At 46.9% G+C, this 20,807-nt stretch overlaps 1 protein-coding gene and 1 long non-coding RNA gene across 4 annotated transcripts in view; both read right to left on the bottom strand.

Moving 5' to 3' along the window:
• Nucleotides 1-258: 258 nt before the first annotated feature.
• Nucleotides 259-10,979, bottom strand: LOC142419761 (uncharacterized). 2 transcript variants are annotated; one of them, XR_012778628.1, is made up of 4 exons: nucleotides 7,170-10,979; nucleotides 6,947-7,006; nucleotides 5,423-6,503; nucleotides 259-803 (listed from the first exon to the last, which is right to left on the bottom strand). It is a non-coding gene; the product is annotated as an uncharacterized LOC142419761 (long non-coding RNA). The 2 variants fall into 2 exon arrangements; XR_012778629.1 differs by having other exon boundaries at nucleotides 5,423-6,499; nucleotides 6,943-7,006.
• A 5,520-nt stretch (nucleotides 10,980-16,499) lies between these two features.
• The window catches only part of MRC2 (mannose receptor C-type 2), a 29,741-nt gene continuing 25,433 nt past the window's right edge, over nucleotides 16,500-20,807 (bottom strand). The window contains exons 27-30 of one of the 2 annotated variants that reach the window (XM_075522837.1): nucleotides 20,687-20,806; nucleotides 20,077-20,256; nucleotides 19,639-19,665; nucleotides 16,500-19,093 (exon numbers count right to left, since the gene is read on the bottom strand). In XM_075522837.1, coding sequence (XP_075378952.1) covers nucleotides 18,873-19,093; nucleotides 19,639-19,665; nucleotides 20,077-20,256; nucleotides 20,687-20,806 — 548 coding nt within the window. In that variant the 3' untranslated portion in view covers nucleotides 16,500-18,872. The remainder of the gene's footprint in view (nucleotides 19,094-19,638; nucleotides 19,666-20,076; nucleotides 20,257-20,686; nucleotide 20,807) is intronic. The other variant, XM_075522838.1, reaches the window with a different exon arrangement.

Here is a 20,807-nt window from a genome sequence, read left to right on the forward strand (position 1 = left end):
AACACAAGTTGGTTTGGGGTTTTTTATTTTTTTTAAAGATGCATTCTGCAGTTTGTGTTAAGCACTTAGGTATACTATGGCTTCTGAAGTTCCTAAGCGAGTTGTATAATTGTCAACTTACTCCTTGTAAGTAAGCACTTAAAAATACAAATTAAAAAAAGCCACCATCAGATAATAACCAGAGAATTAACCTCCAGAAAGGATATAAGTAGGTATAGGATATATACCTATATATATATATTTACACAATCTACACCCTAACCTAGTGTAGATTGTGTAAAACGCCAATCCTGTACGTGGGAAGATAATAGCTTATGCCAGCTTTGTTTCTTCAGTCTTAAAAGGCAGATGATATATCGGTGAAATCCTGTGTACTTGGTTCCCTGCCAGGCCTTGTTCATTTAAATTCCTGGCTTGCCCCAGCTTAGGGAAGTGAGTCACATTTCCCAAACCTTCCCCAAACCCTGTCCTCGTAGAATAATTTCAGTTTCCCCTCGGTGCTAGTTGACGGAATACGGGGACGTGATCCTGTTCAGAGGGAGTTTTGGGGTAGTTTGGGTGCCAGAACAAGAAGAGAGGTGGTGGTATGGTAAGCAATGAAAGAACGAAGTGGAACTGTGTCCTAAGAGGCACGTTTGATGATATATCAGTCTTAACAAGCCCAAGTTTTGTTTCTGGTTAGTGCAGTGCGTGTGGAGGGTTTCTTTGTTTGTTTTTGTGTTTCTGGTTTTTAAAGCAGGCCATCTGTACGCATGGAAAGCAGGGCTTTTTCCTCTGTAGAAGTTTTTGTTCCACATCTTCCTCTAGAAGAGAAGGGGAAAAGAGAATCAGTTTATAGGGTGGGGGTGTATCCATTTGTTTTATGGCACTCAAATGAAATTCATTGTTGTCTTAAAAATAACAGGAGGAAGACACAAGTAAACAATTCCAGGCAATTCCGTGGCTTTGTTGGTACTGACAAGGCCTTAGACGGAGGTTTCTGTATGGAGTCCGTTATTGCCTTTTACATCGGTGTGGCTCATGATCCCTGCAGTTTCATTCTATAAAAGCTACAGATTTGTCATTTAAAAGCAAACAAAATCCAGCACAGTAATATACCACGCAGAATTTAATAGAAGACTATTCCAATTATCCCTACTATTACATGTGTTTAGTATTAAAAATGCCATGGCTTCAAATGATTTGGGAGAATTCCCATAAAAAGATAGCAATCTATAGAAAATGGCTTTAAAATAAAAAATTTCCTCATTCCAATTTTATAACAGGCATGATGTAGTTTAAGGTTAAAGACTTAATTTTTTGCCTTATTGCAGGGGCTGATCTGGAGGCTGTGAAGACCTGTGAGCTGTGCAAGCAGAACCTGATAATTGATGTGGACAATTTTAACGTGAATGCATATTACAGAAATCGCCAAGAGAGGCAGTAAGAAACTGCCTCTCTTCAGATAAGAGTCCATAATCCTATTTTGATATTGCTGCCTTGCAATATTTCAGCGTGTAGTGAAATGTCAACATCAACTGAAACCTCCTAAACTGTGAGAAAGAGATATGCTTACTTATGCAGATTTCAATAAATGTAAAGAGACTTTATTCATCTTAGGCTCGGATTGTATAATCCCAGAGCATTTCACAGAGCTGCCCAATATCTGGAGGCTTTGCATAGAGCAAACCTGTAATTAAGTGTGGCAATGGAAAAAATTCTTGTTTGTTATGTAGATACAACATTGCAGGAGAGAAGCAGATTAAGGGAGAGCATCCAAGGATTTCATTGTTTGTCCTTCACAACATTATGTAAGATGTGGAATTTAGCAAACTAAGCAACAGAAGAATCAAACATCTTCCCATTAGTTCTTTTTTTAAATGATCATGGAATTTTAAAGAAAGAATACAGGAATGAGGGACAGAAATATTGAAACTAGGAGCCTCTTTTTTTAATGATAGCCAAGAATACCCTGTTTTCTGAGAAATTAATCTTACCAAAGCCAGATGTCTTGATTTCATTATAAGGTGATGCTAGTGTTGAGGAAAGAGGTCAACATGCTCAGCAACCAAAGAGTATCTTCTTGGTAAGATTTCAAAACACTGCTCTTGAATTTTAATGCACAAATTCTATTACTTCATTGTTACTGACAAGTTTCCATGACCCTGGGGAGTCCAAGTCATGGACAGGACCCCACTATGCAAGCTGTAGGTAAATAAGATACTACAACAAGGCCTTTTAGCGAATTGCAGTAGAAGTTGCCTTCTCCAGAAGTCTTGCAAATGTCTTGGCTGTCCTCAGAGTACCTGGTAGGAGTTTCAGTCCCCCCTTCTACACAGCCTTTCCAGTACTAGCAGTCAAGTAACGAGGCTTGTACGTGACCCACACGCACACAGTTCAGCTTTGAAGCTTTTAGGTACTTCACAGAATTTGAACTGATGCCTGTATCAGAGTCTTAGTTTGATAATTCAGCGCATCGTGCTTACACATTCCACACAAGGAGAAACTGCATTTCCCCCCCAGGCATTTTAAAAATGGGATGAATTGCAAGGTGAGTAATTGCTAGAGTATTTAGAGTAATTAAGATTATAGGTTGTGTTGCTTTCTTGAGGTGGTTTATATCATATTATACTGCTGTACTTTTAGGGTATTATTTGTGATGCATTCCTAGTGATGCCAGAAGCTTCTAAAACATATGGTTAGGTGCCCTTTTCAGCATTTCTACTCATCTAAATAAATAATTCAATGTGCCAGAGTCTTTCCTATCAACTAGGAGAAGATGCACAATCTGGTAGAAGTGTCTTTCTCAAATTATTTGCAGTAAACAGTGTATATTTCCCCATCTGCATGCCTTCAGGCCTTACTTACTCATAAAAAAAAGTAAATGATTTCCCAGAATGCTTTGACAGAAGCGTTCACCAGCAAACTATTTTCTAGATGATTGATTTGCCACTATGCTGTAAAATACATATGAGCAGAAAGCCTTTTACTTAGGCTGAGATAGGCAGACACTCATTGAAAGCCTAAAGGAGAACATCATCATGGCTTGATATGTCTGAAAGGAATACAGAAATTTAGGGGAAAAGGGTGGAGAAAGATGCAACAGTTAAAAGAACAATTTGAGGAGAATTTCTAAACATGCTAGAGCATAGAATACTGTAGCACAAAGAAGATGCCACCCCAGTTGCAGCCTTCGCCGGGTGTACTAGAATACCTAACCCATGGGAGGGACACACCAGCACCCCCAAACCACCCAAACAAAATAAAACAAAAAACCAAAACCAAAAGAAAGGTGGTTTGATCCTGAGGAGCAGGAAGAATTCAAGGTTAAGGGTGATGCTGCTTCCATTCACAGGCTGGCTGGTCCTGCCTCTTCCTACTTACAATTTTTAAAAAGACGAGGGCACTTCTCAGGAACACTATTAGGAGCCTTGAGGTAGCTTCTAGCGAGCTTGGATTTACATTCAGCATCCGGCGTGTGCATTCTGGAAGTGCACACGTACAAAAATCCCTTCCTCTCCTCTCTGCCATTCTCCCTCTCCCCCCCCCAGAAATGCACTTATGTATACATATAATTTTTTGTCTCTAATCAGTGGAATACAGCCATCCCTGACTTGGAATGAGGGCTACTCTTCCATGCCAGCAATATTGTACAGTGTATTTACAGGGGAAATAATTATTAATTTCTATAGTTCGTTTCACTATTGGCAGCTGGCACTTTAATTACAGAAGCAAAATGCAAACAAAACACTTGTTTGTCAAGAGCGAGACAAAATAAGTGTTTTGTCCTGGGGGTTGATTAGATTCACTATTTTTTAAAAAGTATTCAATTAGAACCATAGAGTGGAAATTTGGGGAGGCAAAATCAATTACCCCCAGTGGAATGCAGCCAGGATGCTGCATTTTATTTTATGACGGTTACAAGTGCCATGAAGTCTTCAGTACCGACAGCAAGAGATCTTGACCACCTGTGTCCCCCTGAGAATCCACACTTTCGGAGGCAGTTCATCCCCGCTTCATGGTCAGTTTTAGGAAAGCGTAACGCCATCTAGTTCTGCACCTGGTTCCCTGCAGTGCCAAGATTTTCCTTAGAGACCTTCCATCTAGGAATGCAGAAAATTCACTCCTTGTTGTTCATATTAGTGATTATTATCTGTAGAGTAGCTGATCTAGATTAAAAAAGAAAGCAGCCACCTCCTCCCCAAAACCACACACGCACCACAGTTCTGGATAGTATACCCGTAGTTTTAATTGCACGATCTTTTTTTTTCCTTTTAATTGCTGCTCGGTATTGCTCGTGTCAAATCAGTACTTTGCATTTGTTTTCTTCCTGGTGAGCTATACCAATCCTTACTAATATGCACTAGAATAGACCCCTTTCTCTTGCCAAGTTCCGTTCTGGACAGGTATTGTACTCGTACACTGTTACATCCTATGCTCCATTCTATACCCGAGGCCAGACTAAATGTCGATCTTTTAGTTACTTATGTTCAAAACGTTCTTTCTTTCATTTTTAACAGGGTATCGTCTCAGGAAAACTAGTAACTATGCATTTTTGCAGGCCAGGACTCAAAATCTAAGAGAACTCCCTCAGCATCTCCCTCCCTTGTGAGGGTGCCGAATCCTCACAACAGGCCCACAGCTGTGAGCATTGCTGGTAAGAAAGATTACCACATACAACATCGGTTGTTAAAACAGTCCGGAGTTAACAAGTGAATTGTATTCAGTAAATCAGAGATACTCAACCCACTGCCTTTTTAGCTGAATACGGCTCATCTGCAGCTCCCTTCTTTCTGAAGGCCTCTTGGATGTGGACAGGAACAGCAACACGTTAAGTAAACTGCTCTGGTCACCCCCCTCCCTCCTCACCCCAAGCCACTTTCTTGAGGCTCCAATCCCACTACAGTACTAGAAATAAAATGCAAAATCATGTGCTGCGTGCTGAGTTGCGACAGGAACGTACATGTGCATCCATAGCTAACTGTCGCCCGTATGCCTCGCAAGAGCGGTGCCTTCACTGGGGCCACGCTTTCCGGCCACGTGCTGGAGCGCGCCAGCTGCGCTCAGGCCGCGCCGCGCTCCTCTCGCTCCCGTGCTTAGCGTGCAACGCAGGGCACCTGCTTTCTAGTCGTGTTCTATAAGAAAGATAATTAAACACAGGAATAGATAACTACGCAGCCTGTCCCAGCCACTAGGCAGGTTATCACTACTACGACATCACCTAAGACCGTAGCCAGTTCTTAGCACAAGGTAGTCACCAAGAGTAAAAATACGGATTTGGTTTTTACATACAAGCACAGCATGAACTAACAGACTGAGGTCTCTATCTCGGACTGCATCACCTTTACAAATAGAGATTTACAGAACTCGTGAGACTAACCTATACCCTGGTCACCAGAAAAAGGGTAAGAAAAGTAGTGGAAATAACAGTGCTTCCAGTTACCTTGCAGTTATGGCCCATCCTCACTGCTTTCTTCTGCGAGTTACAGCCGTTTACCAGTCCTCTTTGTTGTCAAGCTCTTCAATCCACGCAGAACCAACAAAGTATTTCCAAGCAGCTCTGCCTTTTCAAAAACCAGCCAGTAAACTTCTGTTGTGGTTTCCTTACAGGTGTAGACTGTAATGAGACCCGATCCTTATATCCTTCTCAACATCCTAACGCAAGGTACTTAATTTCCTTGTTGTCTTCCAATTATTAAATGATCTTCACAGTAATTTTGGCAGCTTAACAAAAGCCACCTGTGCTCACCCTGCTCACCAGTCATCACATTAAAAAATTTTTTAGACAAGATCCTGAGTAACTTTTGGGATTGTATAGTATGATGTGCCTGGAAAAGGCACCTGGCATGACTGAGGAATGAGACCTATAATGATTTTTTTGACAGTGCTAATTTAAATGAGTGCAGACGTATCCCCACCAGCTTCTCTGGCTGATGTTAAGTGGTCATCAACTCCTTTCAATAGTTTTGGCAGCGATGCTTTAGGGAATCTTAATTAAACTAAGGGTGAAAATGAGGGTTTTGGTGAGGCCTTTTTGCCAGCACTCCTCCTCATGGTAAGCATCTCAACCCACGTGAAAGGTTTTCTTGGCTGTGGGTAAATACTATTGCCATCATCTTGAGAGAGACTTCATTTGTCCACCCATTTCAGGCGTGCAGACCGGAAGAGTTAGAATACATCTGTGGTGCTGTCATTTGTGACCAAGCCAGTGGGTCAGCACTATGGACATGTCAAATTAAAACATATTTCCCCTGTCTTAGCTTGTTATGAATTGCAAAGCTGAGGATGAAACTTTCCAGTTAATTGTCAGGCAAACTCTACATGAAATTGGGACTGTGTTCTGTACCTTGCAAAGCTCTCTGGAATGACATTTTAAAATGTTTTTAAATTCATAGAACATCTTTTCACTGGAGCATTATGATTGCAGTTGAGCTCATCTAAAAAAAGGTCACATCAACCGATCCAGTGGCTGCTTGTGGCTTGTCTGAAGTCTTTCATCAGTCATCTTGAAACTGCAGGACTGTCTGGAGGTTGGGAGGGATTTTAATTAGAACCCAGGCTATGAGATGCTGGATTCTTGTGATTCCTTTCTAGTCTTGCCATTTTGAAATGTCCAGTCTAAAATAATACTGACATAGTGATAAGAATAATTCTTTTTCTTCTATTGTTGTTGTTACGATATGTTCACCCCTATAATTAGCGTGTATTTCGGGCTTAGTTATGGCTGAACATCACTAAAAACCAGACAAGACAAAACAACTCAAAAAACCCCCAAACCAAAGAACTAAGCAACAGTTTTCTCCTGACAAATCATTAATCCAGATGAGAAAACAAGAAGTAAAACAATACTTTCGGATGTAGCACATAAATCGCCTGTCCGTGGTGCATCAGGACCTGGCATTTCCACAAGCTACCTCTCATTTTGACTATCTATTATAATCAATAATTTTAAAAACTTTCCACTTGCCATTCAGAAAGCTGAATGCAGCCACAGTGCCAGCTGAAGTCAGGGAAGAATTCAGCACTTCTGAAAATTGGGAAAAAAAGGGGGATTAATCTCTGCTCATTTTAGACATCCCCAGTACAAAGTCAACATCAGTTGGCCACAATTTATTACAGTCTGCGTAGAGAAAAAGGCAAGTCTGAGATACAGAAATATTCTATTCTATTCTAGATATGGTTCATCTTACCTTGGGAAAGATGACTTAAACGGGTCACCCAAGCCTCGCTGTAGAGACCCGTGTCTTTTTAAAGGCATGACTAGGTTATATATAAATACCTATGTTGCAGACATGCAGTGGAGCAGACAGATCGCAGTCACAGCGGTTCATGCTGGTTACTGTGAACGTGAATCGAAGAGCGTCACCTCAAATCACTGGCAAACCCATAGGCAAGATTTTCAACTTCTGAAAATTTGAGTTCAGCTGCGAGATACCAAATCATGTAACAAGTGAGAGAACTATGTACGGAATCCGCTCTTGTGGGTAGGTCTCTGGCATGGTGCAGTAGCGGGACAGAATTACGGCTAGAATTAGTCTGGTTTCTGAGCAACCTCAATTATCTGTTAATGGCCCAGCATTACATGGTCAAATGTGCTCTAAATTAGCCTAACTCCCTCTCCTGTAATACAAGCCAAGCTCATCTGATGTGGGACATTTACTGCAAGCAGGATAAATAGTACAAAATGCTGAAAATTTTTATTTGCCATCATTTTCCTAAAACCTTCAGGAATTGAAGTGACAGCTTTAGTGTCAAATGATACAGTGCTGCAGCAGTCAGAGGTTACAGATGGCCTTGTTAAAAACTCTCATAAAGAAGTCTATCAGCAACAGGCAAACATGAAAGAGAAACTGCTTTCAAACAAACACTTCAGAGAGAATACTGAATTAAAACAGAGACCCATGGGAGTGGTTCAGTGAAGCTTTTCACAATCATTCATTAGTTAGTCATTCAAATATTTTGCTACAGAATCATGTACATTCATTTTTGAAGTATGTGTGCGTTTTGATAGCCGAGTCAGCCCACTTGATGTAAATAGATCATAGCAGGAAAAATAAATGAGCAGTCCCCCCAAGGTGGCGCAGAGGTAGAACGTGCTGCGTTCTGTTGATGGACAATTAATGAGTGTTTGATCCTTTTTTTTCAAGCGTTTACCATCGCCGCTCTTCTGCTGTTGGGCTGCTTGCATTGCTTAACCTTCCCTCCCACGCAGGTCCCTCTTAATATGGTTTGGATGGGGAACAGCAGTGAAACGCACGAGCCTCAGGCTGTACGAGACCTTTGGGCTTCGAACCAAATCCTGTCCACCCCCCCAGTGTCACTCTTAAGTTCAAAGGGACGGCAGAGGCTTTCGCATACTCCAGGTGCCATCCTGTGATGAAGAGGCAAAAGACCTTTAGCTGAAACGGCCACACAGGTTGCGTCGGCGAGATGCCACGTTCGTGCGTCTCTCCTCTTTCAAAGCCTCCATTCGGATTGGACTTGGAAATGAAAAATACCCGGTCCAGATGTCAGGCTCTCTCCCACAGGTATCTCAGAAGAATGCATTACTCCTGGGTCTGAGTTCAATCGTACTTCTGAAAGGTTGAGTGTTATTAGCACAAAATCATGATTAAATCCGTATAAATCTCCGAGGGTCTGGTAGTTTTGCCCCATGTATAAATTTTATTTTAGAAGCCAACAACGTAAAAAAAGATCAGAAATCATAAAAAGTAAGCTACAACCTTAGCTGCTTCAATGAAACAAGTCTTTTAAGACAAAAAGTACACTATAAATGAGTAAAATTTAATGGCAAACCAGACAGTCATGTCTGTTTACAAGTCATTTTGATATTGAAAGTAAGCCAAAGCTTTACTCTATCTTAAGTATGAATTTCCTCACTTGTCCTGTTTTTAAGCATTTCCATGCTTTCATTTTTTTAAAAAGCATTCTCTTTGCTTTTTCTAGCTATATTAAATCATATGTCTAATCAGTGTTAAAATGGGAAAGCTTTATTAATCTTGGTTGCCTTTCTCCTAGTGCTCAAGACAGCCTAAAGCAGAGGAAAATGAAAGTAAGCTTTGGAGCTTAAAACTCACTTTTACAAAATTCTTATTTAATTGTTCTCATTAAATATGCAAGGTCTCATGAATTGGCAAGAGGGACTTAGATATGAGAGAGACACATTAAACATCAAAAAGTGGGAGGAAAAAATTCAGGAAATGCAAATTTCAGAAATTAGGAAAATTTACATGATATCAAGTGTACAGTAAAGATATTTAATTGAAGTTCCCCACAAAAATAAAGAGCAATGAAAAGAAAAAAGAAAAACCCCTTAGCGTACAAGTTCTAGCTGTTGGGCTTTAGTCCTTTAATTCTTTAAAGGTCTATTGCAGTAAAACTCGATTTGTTACGCATTTGGTGTGCTAGCACTCCCCCTGATTATTTGATTCAATAAGATGTTAAATTGCCTTTACCAGCATTTATGAGCTTTTTCTGGAACATCTAAAAAGAAGGCTGGCATTTTGTTAAAGAGTTTATTCATTCAATAAGGCTTTTGTTTTGATCTAGTTTTGTTTTAACAAAGTCACTGTGCTTTCTTTCCTTCGAGCTGATCAGGAAATTCTACATACCCATCCAGTTTTAAAAGAGAAACGCTAACAGCGAGACACTGACATATGTAAAACAGGGCAATGAACTGGAGTATTTGTTAAGATTTAATGACAAACTGTAAGAAAATGCTTTGCTTTTACTTGCAAAAGAATCTTGGATTCTGTGGGTTAGAAAATTGAGTGCTTACTCACGCAGCCGGTCCCTATGATGTCGAAGAGCATGCCTACATCAAATCTCGAGGAGGAGCCCGGAGCTGTTTTCCACCCTAGGTTAAGCGTCTGAACAAAGAGCAAGTGAAGCCTCGTCCTCTGAGAAAGCTTCCTACATTTGTTCCTGCTGGTTCAGGGTTCAAGATCTAGAACCATATTCAGCCATCGGATTTGAGGTGGCTGCCCCTGCTGAGCTCAGAGGGATATCAGAAGGAAGTTGGGACTCCTACTAACCCACTGAAAAAAAAAAAAAAATCCCTGATTTTAATTTTTCTTACCTTAGTGAAACATTCCAGACAGGAATTTTAAAGAGGTGCTAGTACTACTGATTAAAAAAATATGTCTTCAGCAGACTGAAACAGTCTTTGTTCTTCAACAACAAGTTTGAGTCTGTGTGCCCCCTTTTCCCACCCTTTCAAACTCTGTACCGCCTTGCAGCTTTTTCCTAAACATGACCATTAGTCAGGCTAAGGAAAGTCTTCTTCAGTCCTACAGTGCTTCCAAGTGTATAGCAATACCCCTGGAATATCTTCTGTGAACAATGGGGTTTTAAAATGAATTAATGAGAAGAAAAGAACAATTTTAAAAAGGTAGCTAAGATACTTATTTGAACTTATGCTTGTTTGCTATCCCCTGGTAAGTTAGGGATCATTCAATTCCCATATCTGAGAGTAGCTCAGCTTACATTTGTTCTTTGCCTTGTAATTGTAAAACTGCTGCCTCCAAAGCTTCTAGCCACAGCCTTGACTTTGACCTTGAAGTTAAACTATCCATTACAGAGATATTTTATCCATTTTCCATTACAAAGATATTTTTCTTTGTCTCAACTCTGATTTTGTAATGGGCACTTAAACAAAGTAAGCATAGTTAGATAAGTTGTGCAGACAATGATTAGTGGCTAAGAAGAGATTAATGCTTGCTGATGTAAACGCCTGCTGAACCGCATTACAGAACGGGGACTGGTGTCCCTCAGCCAGGAGGAAGGACTTGTATTTCTCTCAAAGGTAGAAATAGAATGGAAATAAAAGGGTAAGGAAACTTTCTCTGGTAAATCATCTATTAACCTTAGCATGTCAATATTCTCCAGAGATGGGAAATTGCCTTCTTTGGCCAAGCCAGGCACTTCTCCTTCACCTTCTAGGTCCGTACAATTCACTGTCTGGGATTACTGAACAGAAAAAGGAGAATGCATGTTTTAAATAGACGTTTTACCAGTGACCGACAGGTAGTTGTTGTCTTGCAGACCCGTTTACCGAGGCGCTGATGATGAGGTATGAAATCCTGCCGCTGCTGCGAAAGAAAGGTTTCTCTGAATTCCAACACGTCAGTTACAGGAAAAATACCACGTATAAACAGGATTTAAGAGACTTGTAATGCCTGGGAACGATGCTAAATGCCAAATGAGTTATTTCGTCCTAGAGGAAGACTTCAGCCGCTGTGTTTATAACACACCAGCATTCTCATCGCCAGCCTCTCCCGGCTGGAGCCGGGGTCGGTCTTCGGTGGACTCGCTCCCGCGGCCCTGGGGCTTTTGCCGAGGGCGGGCTCTGTCAGCTGGGGCTCCAGTGACACCTAGGAGCTGCCCGGCTCATTGCAGCCCAGCTTTCCCCAGGCTTCCCCGGGAGCTCCGGCGGTTCCCCCTCGCAGCCGGCTCTGCCTCTGCCTCCGCCCGCCCGCCCCTGGCCTGCGGCGGCCCCAGGGCCCGAGCCGGGGCGGGGGCTCCGGCGCCCAGGAGCAGCCGCTCGCTCCTGCGACTCGCTGCTTAGAACAGCGAGTCACGCCTTGAATCAGGCAGTTGAACTGATTAGCCACACAGCATCGCTTCCGAAGAGACCTTCCCGCACGCTTTCTACGTTTCACCTCATCCCCCGTGCGGCCGCTGCGCCCGCAGGTCGCTCCCTAGACAAAACCCATCTGCTAGTTATCGTCCTGAAGAGACTAGATCTACTTCTTATATCATATTCAAGAGTTAAATAACAAGTCAAATACTGTAGGTTTGACGATCCCCCCAAAAGAGAAAGCTGCACTTTCGGCTGTACTTTCAATAACTAAGGTACCAATAAGTTACCAAGGTAATCTAGGAAAGCAGGGTTTTGCAGGTTTTGCATGATTTGCAACCAGTGACTTGAAAAGGTTTTCCACGTATTGAAACTTAACAACAGCACTGTAAGAATTACAAAATTGCCATTTTAGGAAAAAAGACGCTGAGGCGCTGGAAATCGAGTGACTTCCACTGCTGAGGAAACCGAGTGATTTCCCCAGTGTTTGGAGCACGTCTGTGTCCAACGAGGAGACCGTCCTTTCTGCCTTACTGTACTCTCCCACAGTAACTCAAACTGCGTAAGGCTGAAGGCTACGTCAAATAATAGATTTCTTGTGAATGTTGGGGAAGCTGTTGTATCCTCAGATGGGCAACAAAACTTGAGTTCAGCAGGGATTGCACAGGTGCCTCTGAGAGCAGAACGGCAGGCTAGTAGTGCAGAGAATTGGCAATGAAAACCATTAGTCAGTGGTTGTTCTCTACTTCCAAGCTTAAGAGAAAGCAATGACCTTTCACCTTGCTAAGTTCGGTCAGTATTTTTCTTGTTGATGAAGAAAGGTATTCTAAAACGCCTTCCTTTCTTCATTTGCAGAGCCTGACTCTGAGAAAAACAGATACAACTCTCATGATGTTGGAATTCCACCAAGAAGCCTTTATATCGAGTACCCTCTTCATTGGTTTTTATACCCCTACTTTGCTCCTACTTTAATTAAAGCCAAAACAAGCGTGTTTATGTCACACAGTCCTTTTTGTAGTCCTACTGATGTCTTTAAAAGTCCAAACACTGATTGCTAATTACTTTAAAAGACCACAGGTCAAGGTAACTAGTAGTGAAGTCACTTCTATTGATTATGTCCTGAAACTGCCTCACCTAATTGGAAACAGTTGGCTAGTAAGTTGGGTTTTTAACCGACCTTCTTTAACCTTTAAAATCACAAGCTACGGAGATGCCTGTGGTTCCCTTACTGTGTTTTGAGTCATATAATACTGACATTCTTTGCTTCTGAGGTTTCTTCTGATTAAGAGCTTGAGCTTATGAAGTGATGCGATCCTGTACACAGCTTACAGCCAAAAGGTCCAAAGCACACTTTTACATCTGTTGATTGAATGCGCATGACAACAACCCAGGGAGTGCACTGCCTTCAGCTTGAGTGGGGTGAAGTTCCAGTAAAGTTCTTGTATTTAATGTTCTCTCTCTTTAACAGCTAACATGGCCTGAACAAAGAGGCTCTTTCCTTTGTTTTGGAGGAGAGAACAAAGGCAGAAGAAAACCAGTTACTCAGATCTTGACTTGAATGCTGACATACAAAGACACTGAGTTGAATCTGTGCAAAGCAACTAGAAAATACTGCTGCTGTTTGGAAGCGAAGATAGGAAGGAGCCTGAAGGCTTCACTGTGCTGTACAGCAAGAAGCCTGGAGTATTTGTATCTCAGCAAAAAATTGGATTGATCAGTACAAATTTGCTGTATAAATTCTTTTAAGCTACGCTCAGATTTGTACATGAACCTTCTGAATTCTTGTCTGATTAACGCAGTTCCTAACTTCTCAATGCCACATAAACTTGAAATGTATTGCTTAATAAATTGTAATTCTTTTTACTGTGTATGATGAGAGGGTATAATTTTGCAAGTTTTAAGGCACTTAATATCCCCTACGCTGCTTGGTGACACTGTGCTGGTTATGGTCCGTCCCTGGAAACCTGACCCGCGTGCGCGGCTGTGCTCACCAGTCTCCAAGGTGGTCCTTACAAACCATGTACCAACTGCATGAATTAGAAGGTAATGATTAAACATGAACTATACACGATAATATGACCAATAACCATCCCAAGTGAAGAGTACCTAGCATATTTGTGATTATTCCTGAACAAAATTACTTACTAAGCAGACACTATATTCACAGAATATTGTCCTTCTTTATCCAGCAAAGATTAGTAACTTCTGAGTCAGACTTATGCCTGAGTTCTGGGAATAAGGAAACAAAGACCTTGTGGCTACTCATTTTGCACAAACTGGTTCTTTTCAGAGTAGCGGTTTTTACCATGGGGTGAAATGAAAACAGCTGCCAACTGCAATTTGCTTCAAAAAGGCCGTGTCCGCTGATCTCAGTCCATACACATCATATGCATTTGGCGGCTCTGAGGAGCCCCGATCCTCGATACGCTACAGCCACTGAGCGTTTTCTTTTTCCTGAACATTTAACACTGAATTCTCACCTCCGCAAACACTGCTGTGTCGGATCTGAGTGGTAAAGAGCAGGCTCAGCCCAGAGGACTCCTCACCCTTTCTGTGCACGCTGCTTTGCTATAGCTTGTAGCCAGAACAGCCGGCGTGTCTTTAGAAGAGCCAAGCATGGCACAACAGCTTCTGCACTGCCCATACCATAAGGCTCCCAAATATATTTGAGCACTTCCCACACGCCGTGGATACTGCGACCATCTCAGTGCAGGGCTAAAAGTATTCAAGGCAGATGATGAGCAAGTCCTAAGCAGCTTAGTCTGCTTTTATCTATCAGGGCAGGCAAAATCGAAGGAATTAGCCTCTTAGGGAAGGATTCTGCTCACCTAACGTCAGGTGTCATGTAGACGCTGCCGCTCGGCTAGCTGCCTCAGCCTTCTTTCTTTATTCAAGAGAAAAGGGCACTTTAGGTCACCGTTCATCTGACCCAGTAGTTTAGACCTACTAGTGCCCAGTGAGTGCACCAGAGCTGACTACGACGGGAGCCTAAGGCTATGCCAGCAGCCCAGGTTGACTTGGATTTATCAGGTGAGTCTAGGTGTGGTGTGCTGCACTTCTTAGACACGCTATAAATTCCTTCTGAAAATAAACCCGACGTTCCTCTTCAAAACCCCTACCGCCAGTCCGCAGTCCAGGGGCTGGCGAGCAGCACACCTGCCAATGGCTAATTTTAGAGTGTCCTAGTTGCCAGCCTCGGAGGTGCCGCCTTCCCTCTGTCTGATACCTAAGTAGTCAGTAGGGAAATTAAAGGGGATTAAAATAACGAGGCTATTTTGTATCCTTCTGCAGGTGAACCCAGCCTGAACCAGACCTCACGGAATTTTCTAATGACTCCCTTAAAATGGATGTGCTTAATTCAAGTTTAGAAGAGCAGATAAAAGGCAGAGACTCTTCATCTCTGTGAGAAAGGGCCTTTGGTTACTACAAACTACTATTTTTCCAAAGGCTGCATTTATTTTAAATTAAAAAAAAAACCAAACAACCGCGTTCTGCGCTTCCCTGTTTAAAATCAGCAGTGCAAGTTTCCCTGGGCTTCCTTTGAAGAGAAGCCACATACCTGAATTCAGGTCAGGTCACCCTGAGAGCGTTTAAGCTCTAGAACAAGGATGACTCCAGCGTCCTTTCCCCCGCTGCAGTGCAGTGCCGCTCAGCACGATTTCCACCGCTGTTCGCAATTAAACGGCGCAGCCCTCGCTGCCCCCCCGCCAGCTCCTCTCACCTCTCGGGTGAAAAACAAAAGAGAAAAATCACCTGTTTCTTCAAAGGCATCCTGAGAGCTTCTGCTCCAAGTGCCTGTGCTGTGCTCTTCACCGAATGAAAGGCAAAACCAAATGGCCCCGGCAAACCCGAGGGAAACCTTGTTGAGATCTCGTCTCTCCCAAGCACATCAGCGTGGTGGGGGAGCGGGGAGGGCGCTGGGTCTGTCCCCCAGGGAGGGGAGCGATGGGTGCGGGCAGCCCTGGGCTACCCAAGGGATGGGGGGAAGCCCTGAAGCAGAGGGAGGCAAGAAAACAGCACCCTGAGCGAACACGGTGTGAGCAGAGGGAAGCCCCACGTGCGGAAACGCTGCCAGCGGCTGCCCCACGCCATGCCCGTGCTCCGTGCCGGCAGGACGCTGCTTCAGGAGAAGTGCTCTTGCGCAGCGGCTTTGGCGCAGCTCGCCCCCGCAGCCTTCCTCCACCGGCAGCGCCCGGGAATGCTGTGGTGCTAGCTACGATGGTCGCATCCACTGCTCACCGCTCCGGTACGAGCTACGGGATGGAGCAGGCTCAGCTGGATTGCAGCCCCATCTCCCAACCCTGGGGGAGAAACAGAAGTTTCAGTGCTTTTCCAAGGACCCTGCTCAGTCTGACATCTTCCACGAACTCAGGAGTCGTCCGCCAGTAAACGTTGCCTGTTCTCCTTCATCTTCTCCCTCCAGCCGACTCTTCTGAAGACCAGCCAGCAGAGGAGAGCCACCATACCCCCGGGACACACAACCAAGCAATGCCGGGCATTAATACAACACCCCCCTCACCTGGGCAGCCTTTAACCTCCTCTGCCAGACAGGGAGGTGTAATTTCAGCTTTATGTTCGCTACTTGTTAGGGACACAGGGAAAGGCAAGTTTTGTTTTTCCCAAATGAAAGGGGAAGAAAAAAAAAAAGGGAAGAAAATAGGTGGGGAAGGAAATTTTATTTCCAAGCTTCTAAAAGGATTTACAAACCACAGAGAGTAAAAAAATGCAAAACTATATATATATATTTTATATATATATATATATATATATATAATTGACAGGGTCCTTGTAAGCAATTCTTCACATTATTCTAATGGTGATAGGAGATACCACTTAACCATATATGCGTTTTTCCCATAATCCTGATCACTGCCAACAGCTGACAAAACTCTTCTCATACAAAATTTCCCCTAGACTGTACAGATTTCTTTTCTTGAAAGCAAAGGAGAAGAGAACAAATTAATCAAGAAGAAGGAAAAAAAAAAAAAAAAAAGAAACTCTCTTAAACAAGGTGTCCCCAGGTAGGGCTGTGTGAAAGCCAGGTGGGATGCCTCCCGCACGGCTACGGGACCTCCTTCCTAACCCCCAGCTCTCCATGCCTCTCCATGCACGGGCTTTCCCCCGGTGCCGGCAACGCACCCCCGCCCCAGCCGTGCCCCCCGTGCTCCCCTGCGCTCACCTTGCCCGGGGCCTCATGCACTTCTCCAAACGAGCCCCAACCCTGCCCGGCTGCACCCCTCGACCTCAGCACCGCTCTTCACCCACTCCTTCCCACCAATCCCAACCTCAACCTTTATTGTTTAGGACTTCCTAACAGCTCTGCTCATCCAGGAGGAGTTAATCCAGGACCTCCATCCCCGCCAGCAGCACAGCTTCCAGCTCAGCATCCCTCCTGCTATTCCAGCCATCCCTGCAGGAGGGATGCCGGCTCACTCCAAGCTTCCTGCTTGGTACATCAACGCCCGCTGGGGATGAGGAGGAATTCACGCTCAGCTTTTCAGGATCCGGCACCCACGCCAGGAAGCCACGGGCCCGTGGACAAAATCAACAGCTCCAAACCAGAAAGGACCTCAGAAAATAAATGCAGAGAAAGCCAAGAGAGAGAAATGGAGCCGGGGCAGCTCCGTATGCTCCAGATTCTCGCTCGCCCTGAAACATCGTGGCGGCTTTTGGACATTGCCAAAAAGTAAACAAAACCCCAACGATCCCTTGTTCCCCCATCCCACCCCCCAACAGTTTCTTAAACACTTAATGTCCAGCTTAAGTGAAATCAACAGATTTTAAAATCCACATAGGCATCAAAAAGGAGAGTAACAGAAATTAGCTAGTTCCCGTTGTCGTCACAACAAAAAAAACCCCAACTCGAGCCTCGGAGGCAGAGGGCTAAATGCAACGTCTCTTGCAGGGGCTGTGCCACCCCGCTTCAGAGGTCTAAGGGGCTCTTTGGGTCCCATTCCCAGCAGGGAACCCCCCTCGGGGCCCGATTGTCTCTCGCTGTCTCCAGGCATCCTCTGCCCCGACCCCGGCACCGGGACGCTGCTGCAGGCAGCTGATGGAGGAGGAAGGCTCAGCCCCGGGACAGCCCCGCGCCTTCCTGCACAGCCCTAAAGCCAGGCAGGGGCTCAGCCTCGCACCGCCTTCCTCCTCCTCCTCCTCCGCTACACCCTACACGTAAAACAGGCAACCACAAACACCCCAGCCAGCTGTGTGAAAGAACGTATATATTCAGCACGCACTCAATACAGCATAGCAAAAAAAGCTATCGTTTCCTTAAAAAAAAAAGAAACAAACCACCAAACTTTCAAAATAACCACCAAAGCTTCCAAGTCACTCCCCACCCTACAGCCCTGACGCTCGTCCTTCCGGCCTGAACAAGGCAACCAGTGGCAAGCGACCCCAGCCCCGTGCCGTCCCTGCCCGGCAAGGGACGGAGGGTGGCCCCGCTCTCCGGCAGCGCCTTGTGCCGCGGCACCCAGCTCCTCCGGCGGAGCCTGGGGTGCCAAGGATGCTCCTGCTGGGGAGGGGCCTGGCCAGCGGTTTGCTCCGGGGCCATCACGTGCAGTTATTTGGGGGGGGACACACACCAAAGGAACAGAAAGCGGGACGGGCTCTGGCTGCCAGCCCGGGGGGGAGCAGCTGCAGCCTCGCCGGGGCTGGATGCAGCCCTAGGCATGTGCCAGGGAGGAGAGGGGGTCCATCGCTGATGCCGGGGGGTCCACACTCAGATCGCTGCGATGGCGTCTCTGCTGCTTTCTGCCAGAGATTGGGGACGAGGCCGAGGAGGGGGAGAGGAGCGGCATGGCGGCGGGGACGGGGGGGGACTGGCAGGGCCCTCGCCACTGCATGCGGAGGGGAGGTAGATTGGCTTTAGAGACCTCTTGCCCAGGAGGATGTCTTCTCGGACACCAGCTCGGTTCCTGGGGGGAACGAGCCCGTCGCGGGGCCCTGAACGCCCGCACTTGCCTTCTCCCAAGGGGAAGGTGTCTCGGAGCCTGTTCACACCGCCAGAAAGCTCTTGAACTGGGGGGGGGGGGCAACTTTTCTCTAAACTTTTTAGCCCTGAAACTGCCTCCACGGCTGCTGCAGGCAAACTCCCGGCAGCCAGGGACGAGCCCGGAGGTGGCGGCAGCGACCCACGGGGCAAGAGGAACCCCAGCTCCCTGCGCTCGCCCGCCTGGCTGGACCCTGACCCCAGCCCCTCTCCCTGCCCTGCTGCAACGGTCCCGCTGCCACCCCTGCCCCGTGGGGATAGCGTGTGTGAAGCTCTCCGTCCTCCCCCCTCCCCGGGTCCCCGTCCCCAGCGTCCCCCCTGCCGTTAGTCTTGCTGCTCGTTCATCTCCATGTCCGACACCAGGATGTTCTTCTCGGCGGATTCGCTGGGGTTGGAGGTGGTGCGGCTGTAGCGGGCGCTCTCGAAGGCGCCCCGCTCCGCGCTCCGCCGACGCTTGTACAGGTAGACGGCGACGCCCAGCACGGCGCACAGCGCCAGCGTCGACAGCACCACCACCGCGATGGCCGTCGTGTTCTCCGGCAGAGCTGCAGTGAGGGGAAAAGGCCGGTGAAAGGCAGCCTGCCATCTCCTGCCATCTCCTGCCGTCTCATCCCGCAAGAGGGGCTTGGGCTGGCGGGTCTCCAGCCGGACAGGGGCTCTCAGGCAGGATGGGTCAGAGCAGGACAGGACTGGAGTCTGCTTGGTGTTCTGGGGACATCCTGCCGGTGGCAGAGCTCCCAGGGCTGGGCAGCCTCTCTGGGTCGCTCCTGATGTTCATGAACATCTGGCAGCTGCCTGGGATGGATCTTTGGGATCCCACCAGCAGATGCAGTGTCCATCCCCCAGCCTGCCCAGGCAGCATGGGCAAGGGCAGGAGAGCCCAGCGAGGGTCTGGCCGCACACACTCCTCCGTGGAGGGATGGCTGCTGCTGCTGGGGAGTCCTAACCCAGGGCCAAAGCCACCGGGAAATAGGATTTCCCACCCACAAACACCACTTCTCTGGTTATTAATACAAGCGGGGCTGCAGCACAGTCCCCCAGCGCCAGTTCCCGGTCCTGGTGCTGTGCCCGGGCTAACGGTGCCACTCACCTGCCCTGGAAAAGCTGCTCTCCTCCACTGCAACAGCAACACAGACAGATGAGTGTGCGGCCACGGCACCCTCCCCTCTTCCCAGCACCGGCACCACCAGCCCCGCGTCCCCCGCCGCTCCCAACGCCGCACAGACGCTGGGTGATGCACAGCTGCGGGGGTCCTCTGGTTCTGCTCCCCCACCACCCCGCCAGCCGCATCCCGCCCCAAGGTGCCGACCCGGCCACCGAGACGTGCACAGCCCACCCAGGCTCCACTGAGCCCAGCGGGGGTCTGCAGACCCCAGCACGGGCCCTACTATCCCCCTGCACTGCAATTGCCCAACGCGTGCGGCCGGTGCTGCCAGCGGGGCAGAGCTCTGCCCTGCAGCACCCTGCCCAGACCCCCAGCTCACCCCACATCAGCCCAGGCACCTCGGGGAGCAGGGGGGGCCCCTACCTCTGGGGATCTTGCAGATGACCCCCATGGTGACGTTTGTGCAGGAGCCCAGGCGCCACACGCCGTTGCTGCTCTGGATCCAGTAGCAGCTGTTCTGGCTGAGCATGCTGGGCCCCGTGTCATGCTGGCCCCAGTTGGAGTAGTTCACGGCGGTGTTGTCGTGCCAAACCAAGGTGCCACCTGGGAAATGGAAGAATGAGGTCTGGAGAGGCTGGAGGGGACAACCCATCTTTGCCCTAATTCAGAAAGCACAGGGAGGTGTGATGGGGAGATGAGGAGGTGTGAAGGGGCGATGGGGAGATGGGAGGTGTGATGGGGCGATGGGGAGATGGGAAGGACCAGGGGCTGCAGGGCACCTTCCTGAACCTGCAGGCTCCAGCACCTTGGAGGAGGCTCTGGGCTTGAAAGCCACCACTCCCATCCCACCAAGCCAGAGAAGGACACACATGGCATGTCCAGCATGGCCTGAGGCAATGGGGTTCCTGGTCACACCATGGCATGAGCCCCCCACACTGGTGCCACCACCAAGGGCTTCCGCTGCTCACCACAGACCTCGTGGGAATTCAGGGCGTTGCCTAAGAGGGATAAAACCTTGCTCCTTCCTTTGTACCTTTGGGGTTGAAGGTCATGCCCAGCCAGGCACCTTTGGATGGGCCCTCGTATGCCTGGAGGTGCTCCCACACAAAGACGTTTTCCATCTCATCCTGGATAGACAACACCGTGCCACCAAC

Source organism: Mycteria americana, chromosome 22, assembly GCF_035582795.1.
Source record: "Mycteria americana isolate JAX WOST 10 ecotype Jacksonville Zoo and Gardens chromosome 22, USCA_MyAme_1.0, whole genome shotgun sequence".
Taxonomy (NCBI): Eukaryota; Metazoa; Chordata; class Aves; order Ciconiiformes; family Ciconiidae; genus Mycteria; species Mycteria americana.